The sequence below is a fragment of the Trichoderma breve genome, chromosome 3 (assembly GCF_028502605.1).
Source record: "Trichoderma breve strain T069 chromosome 3, whole genome shotgun sequence".
NCBI classification, from domain to species: Eukaryota; Fungi; Ascomycota; class Sordariomycetes; order Hypocreales; family Hypocreaceae; genus Trichoderma; species Trichoderma breve.
Genome location: NC_079234.1, coordinates 4,738,276 through 4,751,383, shown reverse-complemented (window position 1 = coordinate 4,751,383; position 13,108 = coordinate 4,738,276). Strand labels below are relative to the sequence as shown.

General features: G+C 52.3%; 2 protein-coding genes across 2 annotated transcripts; both read left to right on the top strand.

Moving 5' to 3' along the window:
- Window positions 1–82: 82 nt before the first annotated feature.
- T069G_05843 (flavin containing amine oxidoreductase domain-containing protein) lies at window positions 83–2,011 on the top strand (the record flags this gene model as incomplete). The annotated part of the gene is made up of 6 exons (XM_056173053.1): window positions 83–96; window positions 202–271; window positions 345–425; window positions 494–844; window positions 917–1,342; window positions 1,412–2,011. The coding sequence occupies 6 exons, from the start codon at window positions 83–85 to the stop codon at window positions 2,009–2,011; spliced, it is 1,542 nt and encodes a 513-aa protein (XP_056029911.1).
- Window positions 2,012–4,408: 2,397 nt separating this feature from the next.
- T069G_05842 (histidine kinase-, DNA gyrase b-, and HSP90-like ATPase domain-containing protein) lies at window positions 4,409–12,331 on the top strand (the record flags this gene model as incomplete). Its single annotated transcript, XM_056173052.1, has 7 exons — window positions 4,409–4,551; window positions 4,804–6,341; window positions 6,411–7,013; window positions 7,074–7,169; window positions 7,221–7,274; window positions 7,350–11,247; window positions 11,329–12,331. 7 exons carry the CDS (start codon window positions 4,409–4,411, stop codon window positions 12,329–12,331), a joined length of 7,335 nt encoding a protein of 2,444 aa, XP_056029910.1.
- Window positions 12,332–13,108: the final 777 nt, after the last annotated feature.

Genomic DNA, 13,108 nt, shown 5'->3' with positions numbered 1-13,108 from the left:
TTGCGGCTCTGTCCTGCATCTTCAGTTTCCAACTTCAGCTTCTTTTTTTTCCCACAAGCTAATCCCACCAAATTCCCCCACCATGCCTGCCGACATGTGCGTATTGCCTTGCTCCCCCTATTCAGCGCGAATAGCCACGCCTCCTGCGATGCTACTCGCGTCCGAAGCCTTCTGTGTAACGAGTTGCTGACCCAATTGCAGTAACGTTGACGTCCTCGTCATTGGCATGGGACCTACTGGTCTCGGTGCTGCGAAGCGTCTGAACCAGATCGTGCGTAGCTCCTTCACCGCCAGGTTCCTGGTACCCCGCGATAAGCTTCTGTTGATGCTAATATTCTCGCCAGAACGGTCCTTCATGGTTGATCGTGGACTCCTCTGACAAGGCTGGTGGTCTTGCCGGTACCGACACCACTCCTGAGGGCTTCGTAAGTCTCCATCTCGCGTTTTGGAAATCTCGCATTGAATCGTTGCGCTGACAGCTGCTGTCTCCTAGCTGTACGACGTTGGTGGCCATGTCATCTTCTCCCACTACAAGTACTTCGACGACTGCCTGGACGAGGCTCTCCCCAAGGATGACGACTGGTTTGTCCACGAGCGTGTCTCCTACGTCCGCTACAAGGGCCTCTGGGTCCCCTACCCCTTCCAGAACAACATCTCCATGTTGCCCAAAGAGGACCAGGTCCGGTGTATGGATGGCCTGATCGACGCCGCCCTGGAGCACCGCGTTGCCAACACCAAGCCCAAGGACTTTGACGAGTGGATTCTGAGAATGCAGGGCCCTGGCCTCGCCGACATCTTCATGCGCCCCTACAACTACAAGGTCTGGGCTGTTCCCACCACAAAGGTAAGAAAAAGCGTTCCAGCCTGTGTGCGTGTGTCTGGGTCTCCGAAAACGCTGACATGGTTCTTTTTCTAGATGCAATGCCAGTGGCTCGGCGAGCGAGTTGCTGCCCCCGATGTCAAGACCGTCACCAAGAACATCATCTTGAACAAGGTCGCTGGCAACTGGGGTCCCAATGCTACCTTCCGATTCCCCGCTCGGGACGGTACCGGTGGTATCTGGATCGCCGTCGCTGACACTCTCCCCAACGAGAAGAAGCGCTTCGGCAAGCAGGGTACGGTTACCAAGGTTGACGCTGAGAACAAGACCGTCACCATGGCCGACGGCACCACCATTGGCTACGGCAAGCTGGTCAACACCATGGCTGTCGACCAGCTCGTCGAGAAGATGGGCAACAAGGAGCTCGTCAGCCTGTCCAAGGGCCTCTACTACTCTACCACCCACGTCATTGGTGTTGGTATCCGCGGCGCGCGCCCCGAGCGCATCGGCGACAAGTGCTGGGTAAGATTTCCTTTACACACATGCGACATAACGTTTCCTTAGGTTCAGATGCTAACCCCAATTCCGTAGTTGTACTTCCCCGAGGACAACTGCCCCTTCTACCGTGCCACCATCTTCTCCAACTACTCCCCCTACAACCAGCCCCAGAAGGGAGAGAAGCTGCCCACCCTGTACCTTGCCAACGGCGACAAGGCTGCTTCATCCGAGGCTAAGGAGGGCCCCTACTGGTCCATCATGTTGGAGGTGTCACAGTCCACCCTGAAGCCCGTGGATGTGGACAACCTTCTCAAGGACTGCATCCAGGGTCTCATCAACACTGAGATGCTCAAGCCCGAGGACGAGATTGTCTCCACCTACCACCGTGCCTTTGACCACGGATACCCCACCCCTACCCTAGAGCGTGAGGGTGTCCTGAAGGAGCTCCTGCCCAAGCTCCAGGATCTTGGCATCTACTCTCGAGGCCGCTTCGGCAGCTGGAGATACGAGGTTGGCAACCAGGACCACTCCTTTATGTTGGGTGTCGAGGCCGTCGACCACATCCACAGCGGAGCCGTTGAGCTGACCCTCAACTACCCCGACTTTGTCAACGGCCGACAGAACGGCGAGAAGCGTCTGGCTCAGGCTTTCAGCTATGGCGCCCAGCCTCTGCCCACCCGGGAGAGGAACTAAGCTTCTCTGGCATTGTTATGAAATTGAATAAAACTAAGGGCGCATGTGCGCTGTAATTTGACTTGTACGTATGAGGGAGCAGCCATCAGAGCGGATCTTAGCTATCTATGGTTTGCTATGGATGGGATTCTTAGGATCTGGAAATTCATGAAACGGCTCGAATGATTCGAACGCCTAGGGTTGTCTATGGGCAGTCGGGCATAGTATAGATTCTCTCGCTACTTAATAGCGAGACATGGTTACGATAGAAATAAAGGGAGCTGACCAGCTCTTTCATCAACAATAAATGAAACTTTTGTTAAATACATTTCCCCGTTCTACAGATTTTCTCAAATATTGAAACTCGCATTCGGTGATATGAGAAGCCGGAACTTCATTGCGCCGCTACGTACTTGGACCCCGAGCATGTGCCGAGCGTGCTAAATTAATTCACTTGAAACATTGGGTACAACTGCTGAAGATTTGTATTAACTGTGTGTTTTTTAGTGGATTAGGAAACTCAGCTTGGCCACCTACATCATTCCATCTCAGGCACCAGACGCCAAAGGCGCTAAAAAAAAAAAAAAGAAAGATTTTTTTCTACTCATTCTGTCTCCATGGAAATAACACAAGAGCGGATATGAGTCAAAAATTTCTGGGTTTGTGCCTGAGTAAGGACAGCTGACGAAAGCATTTGCCCAATTCTAGGGTATCCATTCAACCATTGTATCATCATTGCCGTTTTCAGACGTGGTCAGTGCACTTTGAGATAGGATTGGGTTGCCATTGTCCGAATGTAACAGTACTTTACGGTAATTTTGATGGAGAAGAGCAGAGAAAAAAAAAAAATGAAAAAGAAAAAAAGCCACGTGAAGTAACGCCGCCAAAGGATGTCATCCACGGCGGAGTATATGTAACTACGGGCCAGATCCGACTGCTATACCGTGTGTCTACGCAACATGATTGTTGGCGTTTGTGGCTCAGAGAAAGCGCTGGTATCACGAGTTGGGTGGGGACGTTAAGGCATCTGCAGGTATTTCTCTGATACCTTGGCGCCTGGCAGTCGACGATCAGCAGACAGGCCCGATATGCCAAATTTCCCTCAGATGTGTCCGGAGTGATGTGGGCTTGGGCTTGCACCGCGGCGCTGTTGGATCTCGCACAGGATCCATAACATGTATGTACGTGTATAGCCTTTGCCCTCAGCGAGGATTACATACCTATGCAAGTAAGGCAACAATTTCATCCACCAGCAGTTTGCCAGCGGATCACCCGACGATGCCAAGGGGGGCACGATTGGCGGGGTTATATAACTGGAGTGCCTTTTTGCGGGCAACCCAGGCCCTTTCGCTCTGTGTGCTAACTGCACGAAAGCACCGATCAAATTACTGTAGCGAGCTAAAGGCGCGTTAGCTGACGAACTTGAAGGGACTGGAGAAAAGAGTCGGAACTTGGGCGGTCTGTTAGCGCCTCGCTCTGGGATTCCCGCCGAATTGCTCAGGCCCAAAGCCGCAACGGGGCACAGCGTCTTCCGCGTTGCCGTTCCTTTTTGGTGCGAGTTGAAGATATGGGCTGCGTGGCGGGCAGATGACGGGCCTGTCAAGCAAATCACTCGTCCCCTCTTCCGGCAGAAACCTTTTTGGCGTTTTGGCTGTTGCTCCGGTCTTTGGAGGGGGGAAACGTTGAGGAAAGGGAAGAGGAAACAGGCTGAAGAAGGTGGGAGACGTGCAGAGGAGTCGAGATATTTCACATTCCACGACCCGGGTTTTCTGATTCGATGCTTGGCCTGTCCGCCCTTTTAAGGAAGCGCTCGCAGATTTGTAAAGTTGAGCTTGTACCGTGGTAGTCGCCCGGGCTCCAAAAGAACCAGAGGTACCCTGTATTGGAGGTTCAGTACCTGTAGGGGTCTAGTGTGGTACCTGACATGACCCTCTGTCACAGCGGCAACCAGCAGGTATCTGCATATCCACATGTCGACAGCGCAAGGTCGCTGAATCTGCGTATCAAGTACTGCAGTAGCCTCAAGCCGGGCGCAGTACAGAATGCATCAAGTTTAGTACCTGTGCTCTACTCGTAGCCTCTGCCAAACAACCACCACCGCAGTCCGCTGCAACCACCAGACCGGGCCCCAGTTCTGCCAAAACCTCACACCCCGACTTTGCAGCCCGCACCGCAACGCAGAAAATAGCAAAATTCCCCAAAATCCCACCAAAGGGTAGCCGACCGCCGTGCCATTACTGGTCGCTGCGCTGCTCGTCGCAATAAACATCCTCCTTTTGCCGATACAGCCACCGGGCCGACGATGGGCGCTGCGTGCGGGCTTGGATGACCGTCGACTAAGTGAACGAAGCCGAGCATCTCCCCTCCGCCAGAGCAGCCAGCTGGGGGCTTCTCTTTTTCCTATGAGAGCGCGCCATCATGGACGGTCCAGCCCTCGTGCCCGACGATGTGCTCGACCCTCTACCTCCGCCGCCGCCGCGGCTGTTCGAACGCCTTCGCCAGATAGCTGGGTATAGCTGGGATGAATCGATGCCGCCCTTCCACTCAACATATGACTTTTGGTGAGTCGCCCTTTCTATCTTGCGGGCATCGACGTGTGTGGTGCACGAACAAAGTGGAACAGCAAGGAAAAGAGGAGGATAAAAAAATTAGGGAAAAAAATGACGAGATGGAACAAGAAATGCAGCGGGAACAGGAAGAAGTTAGATGGAGGATGTGCTAGAGATGATGACAGCAATCGCAAGACGACTACAACTTCCCACCAGATGGCCAGATCGAGAGGCTAACCTTTGGCGTTTCTCCCGCCTCCCTAGGCACGTCTTCGGCACCCGATATGTTTCTCCCTCGCTACCCCCCTCCACCTCATCGCAGAACGCTTCCAGTCCCGGCTCCGTTTCCAAGCTTCAGTCCGGTCGCCCAACTCCCTCCGATCATGGCGGCCCGCTCTCCAGCTACAGCTTTGGCTACAGCAGCGAACCGCCCGCCTCTCCACAACCTACTGCCCACTCCAATCCCCTCGCCTCACCTTCTACCGATGCAACATATATCGAAGAGTCCGTCGTGGCGCGCGTGTCGCACCATGCCCTCCGAGAGGAGAGGGCCTTCCAGATCGCCAAGAGCGTCTCCAACACGGCCGACCCCAACGGCGACCATATAGTAAAACCCCTTGATTTGATCCGGCTAAGCCCGGTGACTGGCGACCGCGGGGCTATCGTCGTGGCCATATACCAGCACCCGGGCCCCAATCAACTGCTTGATCTCTTGGACATGGGGCCGGCCTTTTATCATGCGCGCAAAGACGGCGATGCATACCGAGCTTACTACAGCAGACCGACCCTTCAGCCCCCCATAAAGCTTGAACTCTTCCTCGACTTTGCGATTGGTGCGACCCAATGCTTGGAGATTCTCCACCACAGCCGAGGCATGGTCCACGGAGAGATTCGGGGAGATGCGTTCCACTTCAACGCCGAAGAAAACAAGGTCCGGGTCATGTCCTTCGGATCCGGCGTCCGGTCCTTTGAACATGGCTTGACTAGCACCGGCTGGTCGATGCTCTCGAAAGAGTTGGGGGGCAGGAACAAGCTGCTCTTTATCAGCCCCGAACAAACTGGTCGCATGCCCGCCGAACCCGATACCCGTACCGACATCTACTCGCTCGGTGTTGTCTTCTGGACCCTCCTCACTCAACAGCCCGTGTTCACTGGCGAATCAGCTCTCGACATAGTCCAGGCAGTGCTCGGCCGCAGAATTCCCAATGTCGCGACCGTACGGATGGATATACCAGATGTCATTGGGCGGGTTATCCAGAAATGCACGGCCAAAAATGTTGCTGACCGATATCACTCGGCCAGCGGGTTACGCCACGATCTAATCAGCATTAAAGAGTACCTTGAAGATGGCAACTCAAAAGCTCTCAAGGAATTCAAAATCGGCACGAGCGATGTCTCATCCTTCTTCATGCTTCCGACTTCCATGATTGGTCGGCAAGAGGAAAAGGCCGCCGTTCTCAGGGTTATCAACCGTGTTGCCAGGAGCCATGCTGCCCTTCGTAAAGGCCCTACCAGCAGATTCTCGGATGGAGCTAGCCTTACCGAGATGATGGCATTTGACGACATCTCCAGCGAAGGCGGTGCCAGTTCAATCGATGGTCACAACCGCAGGAGCGGATCGTTTGCCCAAACAATATCGTCCGAGACTAGAGCAACGAAGAACAACTTCTTCCCCACAGTTATATCAGAGACCATGACCTTATCAACTGATACCACCTCTTCATCCCAATCTACTGCTGCCGCGTATCCTAGATTTACGAGGCCATGGGAACGATGGGAACGGCATCAGTCTATTTCCTTGGGCTCGCTGGACTCCTCAAGCATGGTTGATAGCTTAAATGTGGAAGGACCCCGTGGTCCGCTCGACATAGGTGCGTCTAGTCTGTCTCGGCAGCTTGGCTCGTCCAAATTTCGACGTCATGGGCACTGCGAAGTCATCACTGTTGAGGGTGCCGGAGGCGTAGGAAAGAGCATTTTCGTGCAGTCAGTGCTGGCTGACGCTCGGCGCAATGGCTACTGCGCTACGGCCAAGTTCGACACTGCAAAGAGGGCGCCCTTTGGACCGTTGCTGAAGCTGTTGTCGTCGCTTTTCAAACAGGTGTGGGGCGAAAGGGATACGAATACTCAGTTTCACCAAGGCTTGAAGCAGTACATTCGTCCGGTATGGCCAATGCTGCACAGAATCTTGGGGCTGCCCGAGTTTCTACTTGGCCCACCCGACATGAATCTTGCACGGCCAATCTCCTCGTCTCAGAGCTCAGCCTCGCGCAAGGATATCCGACCGGTGCTAAAGCGCAGAACATCATCCCCTGGAACCGAATCTCCCGGACCATTGCAGCGAAATCTGGCGGGTGGCGGATCCCAATCGTCCCAAGACTACCTCCGTGCTGGAGCCTCGACCAAAAGCACGCGTCTGATTAACACCATCCTAGATGTGCTCAGGGTTTTCACCACCCACAAATTCATCTGCTTTTGTCTGGAGGACCTGCACTTTGCCGACGACGAATCCCTGGAGCTCATCTCGCAAATCATAGCCGCTAGGATGAAAATGGTTGTCATCGTGACTTACAGACCAGAAGAACTTTCACCTGCCAAGCTTCAGGCTGTTGTACAGCCGATAGAAGTAGACGGTGAATATGCTTCTTTTCGCCCGGCCTTGCTAGATGCTGATACCGTGGCAGAATACCCTCGCAGCTCACGGACGCAGGTAACGAGAATCGTACTGAATCCCCTTAGTGAGAGTGATATTCTTCAATACGTGTCAGCAACCCTTTGTAGACCTCAAGACGAAATTCTTTCCCTTGCTTTAGTTATTCAGTCCAAGACAGCCGGCAACCCGTTTTACATGCGAGAGATGCTCAGCGCCTGCCACAGGAAGAGGTGTATCTGGTATGATTACCGCGACAGTCAATGGCACTATGACATGGATAGACTATTCGCCCAGTTTCAGGGCGAGAAAGATTACGACGTTTTGGATACCGCATTCATTACCCACCGATTGGGCGAATTACCGTCAGCTGCTCGAGCGGTGCTTGCTTGGGCGGCTCTCCTTGGGGGCTCCTTTTCGTTTGAGCTGCTATGTCGGCTCATGAGTGGAGAGTTTGAGTACCATGACGAAGACGAATTTCTAGCCTGTCCGAACCATGTCACCCAGCGCTCCTACACAGAGGGAGAGGCCATTGCAGGCTTACAAGCAGCCATCCAAGCTTATATCATCGTGCCAACCGAGTCAGATGACCGATTTCGTTTCGCTCATGATCGATACGTGCAGGCTTCTTCAGCTTTAAAGGAGTGCAATGCCCGAAAAATGCACTTCATTATTTCACAGACTCTACTAAAATACTACGCGGTAGAGGCTAGGCAACGCGACAGCACTGCTTCGCACATTTGTAAGGCCGTCGAAATTATCAAGCGCCGTGTACGCTGTCGTAGGGAGTTCCGCAAACTGCTGATGGAGTGCGCACGAGGTGCGACTGAGAACGGGGCCAGGCCTACGGCGGCGAAATACTACAGTGCTGCAGCCAGGCTCTTACAGGATGATCCATGGTCTGACGATGTTGAAGACGCATCTTACGACGAGACAATCCAGCTTTATCTTCGGTCGGCGGAGTGCCATCTATACATGGCCGAGGTGACCGCGGCTGGAGAACTCCTTTCCATAATCTTCGCCAACGCCAAAAGCCCGGTAGATAAGGCGCCGGCATATGTCCTGCAGTCGCGGATATATGCTCAGAGCGGCAATTCGCCAGCGGCATTGGTTTCTCTGAAGGAGTCATTGGCCTTGCTCGGCGTCTCGCTCGACGACGAACCGACGTATGAAAAATGCGACGAGAAATTTCACAAGATTGTTGCGCAGATACAAGATATAGATCGACAAGAACTAATCACCCACAAGAAATCAAGCGATCCCGACATTGCATCCATCGGTGCTGTGCTTGCCGAGGTAACCAATGCAGCCTGGTGGAGCGACCGCTTACAGTTTTATCATCTCAGCCTGGCCATGTTTGATATCTACCACGATCGAGGCTCGTTTCCACAATCCGGAATGGTGTTTCTCAACCTGTCCGTTATAGCACTGGCGCGTTTCAACATGGTTTCGTTTGCCATAGATCTTAGCATGGTCTCTCAGGACCTGCTCTTCCAGGCCCGCGATGCCTACTCATTGGCACGCGGTGAAATGCTACATCAATGCTTCGTTGGACACATACACTGCTCCATGTCGCTGGCTATTTCCCAGATGGAGGACGCAATCGAACTGGCGTCTGTTGCCGGCGACAGGATGTCGACAATCCACAGCTATGGATTGGCTGCGCAAATCAAATTCTTTGCGAGCGAAAACTGCACCGAACTTGAAACGTTTTGCGAACTAGCCTGCGAGGAGATTTTTAGATGGGCTTGTGATAGTAGAGGTGGAGTGATGCTCATTGCTGTCAGACAAGCTTGCCGAGCGCTGCAAGGCAAGACGCGCGTCCATAGTGCTCTGGAGATCATGACGGACGAAAAGCACAATAGCGCATCGTACAAAAACTGGATAGTGGAACGAACAGGAGGCAGCAGCCGCCCTATGCTTTTCTATGAAAGCTTTGAAATCGTCGTACTCTTCTTATATGGTCACTACGATCGAGCCATTGAGATTGGAGAAAGATGTTTTGATCAACTCGCCGATCTGTGGTCAGCAAGGAATACGAGGATGATTATTTTCTTCTATGGGTTGGCTCTTGCTGGTCGTCTGCTTCGACAAATGCAGGACCCGCGCAGTCAACCTGGAGATTTCACTGAAGAGATCGCGCAGCTTGTTGAGAAGCTCACTGGATTTTTGAAAATGATTAACGATTGGGCGACGGTGTCCAATGTGAACTACTTTTCATGGGTGAAGCTTTTGGAAGCACAAATGGCAGAATTGTCCGACCACCATGGCGAAAGTGTCCAGGGCTACGAAGAGGCTCTGGATCATGCTGCCGAGCATGACTTTGTGCTCGAGGAAGCTCTGGGCAATTATCTCATGGCAGGCTTCTTTATCCGACGTAAAGCACGGCGATCTGCTCGGGCTGCTCTTCTTGATGCTTTGAGCTCGTTTAGACAAATGGCAGCTTCTGGTGTCGCCCATGCCATTGAGGATGCGCATTCTCTTCTCTTACACGGACCAACTAGGAATCACCGTGTGGCCGATATGGGAGTGCAGACCGATTTCGTCACCGATGCGCCGTCGGTTCAGTATCGACCCGTGGATGGAGAGGATGATGACGCGCTGACCCAGATTCCTTCTAATGCTTTGACTGAGTCCAAGGGGGAGCAGATTGGGGCCTGGAGAAACTCAATGCACATGCAGACGGAAGACAGTGGCGGACTCCCTGCTCTCGATATGATCGATTTGCATGCGATCCTCAAGTCTTCACAAGTCATCTCATCACTGCTACAGGTGGAAGAGCTGCTTAAGACCATGTGTGATGTGGTTCTGCAGACTTGCGGCGGCTCAGCTACCAACGCTGCTATTGTGGTTGATACTGACAGCGATGGCTGGTGTGTAGCTGCCAGCGGCGACCCGGAGAAGGGAGCTTCGGCGCACAAACCAGCCTTGCCCCTCGCGAGCACGCCTTTGATTGCCGAGAACGTTGTACTGTATTGTACGCGATTCATGGAAAGCGTCTTTATACCGGACATCGTTTCCGATGAGAGATTTGGCAACGTTAGCGAGTCTTGGATGCAAAGGAATCCGACAAGTAAGGCCATCATTGCCATTCCGATTCGTCATGCGAACAAGCCGCTGCTAGGCGTCTTGTATCTCGAAGGCGTCCCAGGATCCTTTACAGACCGCAACGTGACTGTTCTTCAGCTTCTGGTTAACCAAATTGGCATCAGCTACTCCAACGCTCTGTCGATAAAGAACCTTGAAAAGATTTCGGCCGAAAACCTTTCCATGTTGGATGTGCAGAGGGCCGCGCTGAAGAAGGCTCTCGAGGCGGAGACGAAGGCGAAGATTGCGGAAGCGGAGGCAAAGCGAAACGTCAAACTGGCCGAAGAGGCTGCCAAGGCTAAATCCATCTTCCTGGCCAACGTCTCACATGAATTGCGGACACCTTTGAACGGAGTCATTGGAAACTCGGAGCTTCTACGCGACAGCGACCTGAATAAGGACCAGCTTGAAATGGCAGATTCGATTAGGGTTTCGGCTGACCTTTTGCTCACTGTTATCAACGACATTCTCGACTTTTCCAAGATGGAGGCAGATAAGATGAAGCTTTACAATATCGCCTTTAATCCAGAAGAGATGGTTAGGGAAGTCGTCCGGGCAGTTTCCTATAGCAACCGGGAGAAGGCGTCCAAAAGGAATGTCAATATCATCCAGGATATTAACCTGCCTTCCATGCTGATCTACGGCGACCCGATCCGCCTTCACCAGGTCCTCGGGAACCTCATTGGCAATAGCTTGAAATTTACAGAAGATGGATCCATCACCATTGGCGCTCGTCTAGACGAGGAAACCGAGGAGAGGGCAACCCTGACTTTTTGGGTCCGAGATACGGGAATCGGCATTCCACCCCAGCAATTGGCCAAGCTATTTCAACCATTCAGTCAGGCGGACGCCAGCACGGCCAGAAAGTATGGTGGAAGTGGCCTGGGGCTGAGTATTTGCAAATCACTCATCGAGATCATGATGCAGGGCAAGATTCAACTCGAGAGTGAAGAAAACCTCGGCACAACTGCCTGGTTCACAGTTTCTTTTGAGAAGGCCAAGCCTGATGTTGCTGCTGGAGATGCTCAAACACAAACCTCAGCCCCTGTCGACAGGTACACGGCCAGGTCTGCTGCATTCGTGGAGCGAGCGGCCTCTCCGAACCCCTATCTTGACCTGACCCGGGTTCCCAAGAAAGACATTCGCATTTGCGTGGCAGAAGACAATCCCATCAACCAGAAGATTGCCATTCAATATGTACAGCGTCTGGGATACACCAGCGTTAGTGCATATGAGAATGGTTTGAAAGCGGTAGAGGGTCTCCGCCAAAAGGCCAGAGAGGGTATCCCTTACCATATTGTTCTCATGGATGTCCAGATGCCAGTCCTTGACGGATACGAGGCCACCAAGCTCATCCGAAATGACCCAATCGACGAGGTGCGCAAAATCCTCGTAATTGCCATGACAGCATCAGCAATTCAAGGCGACCGAGAGAAATGTCTGGCTGCTGGTATGAACGATTACCTTGCAAAGCCCGTTCGTGCCGAGGTACTCAAGCGGAAGCTGGATGCATATATGAGCAATTCCAGGCCGAGCCCTCCATCTTCTACCCCTTCTCCTCCTAACGCGTTGACATATGCGAATACGACGAATGGATATACCAGTGAAACAAATTCCATCGTGCCAAAATTGCCACCACCCCCGAGAAAGCCCCTTCCTAGTAGCGCGTCCAGCACAAGTTCTGAGCCGTTGATTCGGAAACCGGTTCCTATCAGGTCGGGGTCGGGTTCACTGCACGAGTCCCTATTCGACGGGCCTCACAACTCGGAGGATTTGGAGCACGAGCACCCTGGAAGTCCCATCTTTGACGTCGAAGAGCTGGAAACTCCGTACAGGGATGATTCAGTTGCCAGCCAAGCTGATACAAAGAGCCCCTCAACAAGCAGGACCTCGAGCGATCAGGAATTCTCCGATTCTGGGGCAAGGAGAGGGTCTGGCCCTGGGCAGAACCACCAGCCTCGAAAACTGAACAAGAGTCGAGGGAACAGCACCACCACCACCGAGGTCAAGATGGAAAATGGTGTTCACGAGAAGGGGCCTGTCGTCAGAGAGGCCTAGGATTTATTTGCTCATCCTTGGTTCCGATTTGTCTTGATGTTTTTAACCGTTATACTTTACATTTCTCTATTTCTTTCTTTCGCATCATATGTTCGACACATCAGCTACGGATTTGGATAGACGGACATTTTACGGGCGTTTTTTTCACCCAACGCCTATGGATTACTTTTTTGGGGGACATCAGGGCTAGGTCAAATCAACGGACGAAGAAAACACTCTCGAGTTGACGGGAGCACCCCGAGATCCCACCTGCTTCGTCTCTTTTGGCTTTCACGCCTTGGTTGCTTTCTCTCTCATGATCTTATTCTTTCTCCCACCCTTTTCACTTTCCTCTTTTCTTTTTCCTCTTTCCTCTTTTCGCTTCTTTGGTCTCTTTTTTTGCCTTTCTCCTTTTGCCTTCGTTAGTCACGTTTGATTGATGCTGGAGTAAAAAGAGCAACCGGCTAGCGTTACTCGGGGCATGACATGAACATTTGATACGAAATGATACGGATGGAAACGAACCAAGGAAAGGGGCAACTGAAACAAGAAAAAAAATGGCTTTACGAGTTGCTGGACGATATGAAACGATACAAAGTTGGACGGAAAAAAAAGATAACGTCAAGAAAAAAATTTGGCAAAAGGGAAAATGGAACAGTTTGATGGCAAGAAACATTACGGAAGGGGGAAGGGGAAGTGGATAACAGCAAATCGAAATCAGGATGAGCTTTCTTCTTTTATTTGCTTTTGATTCTTCATATTTTTTTTTACACAACTTTGGCAAAGGGGGAGGGAAAT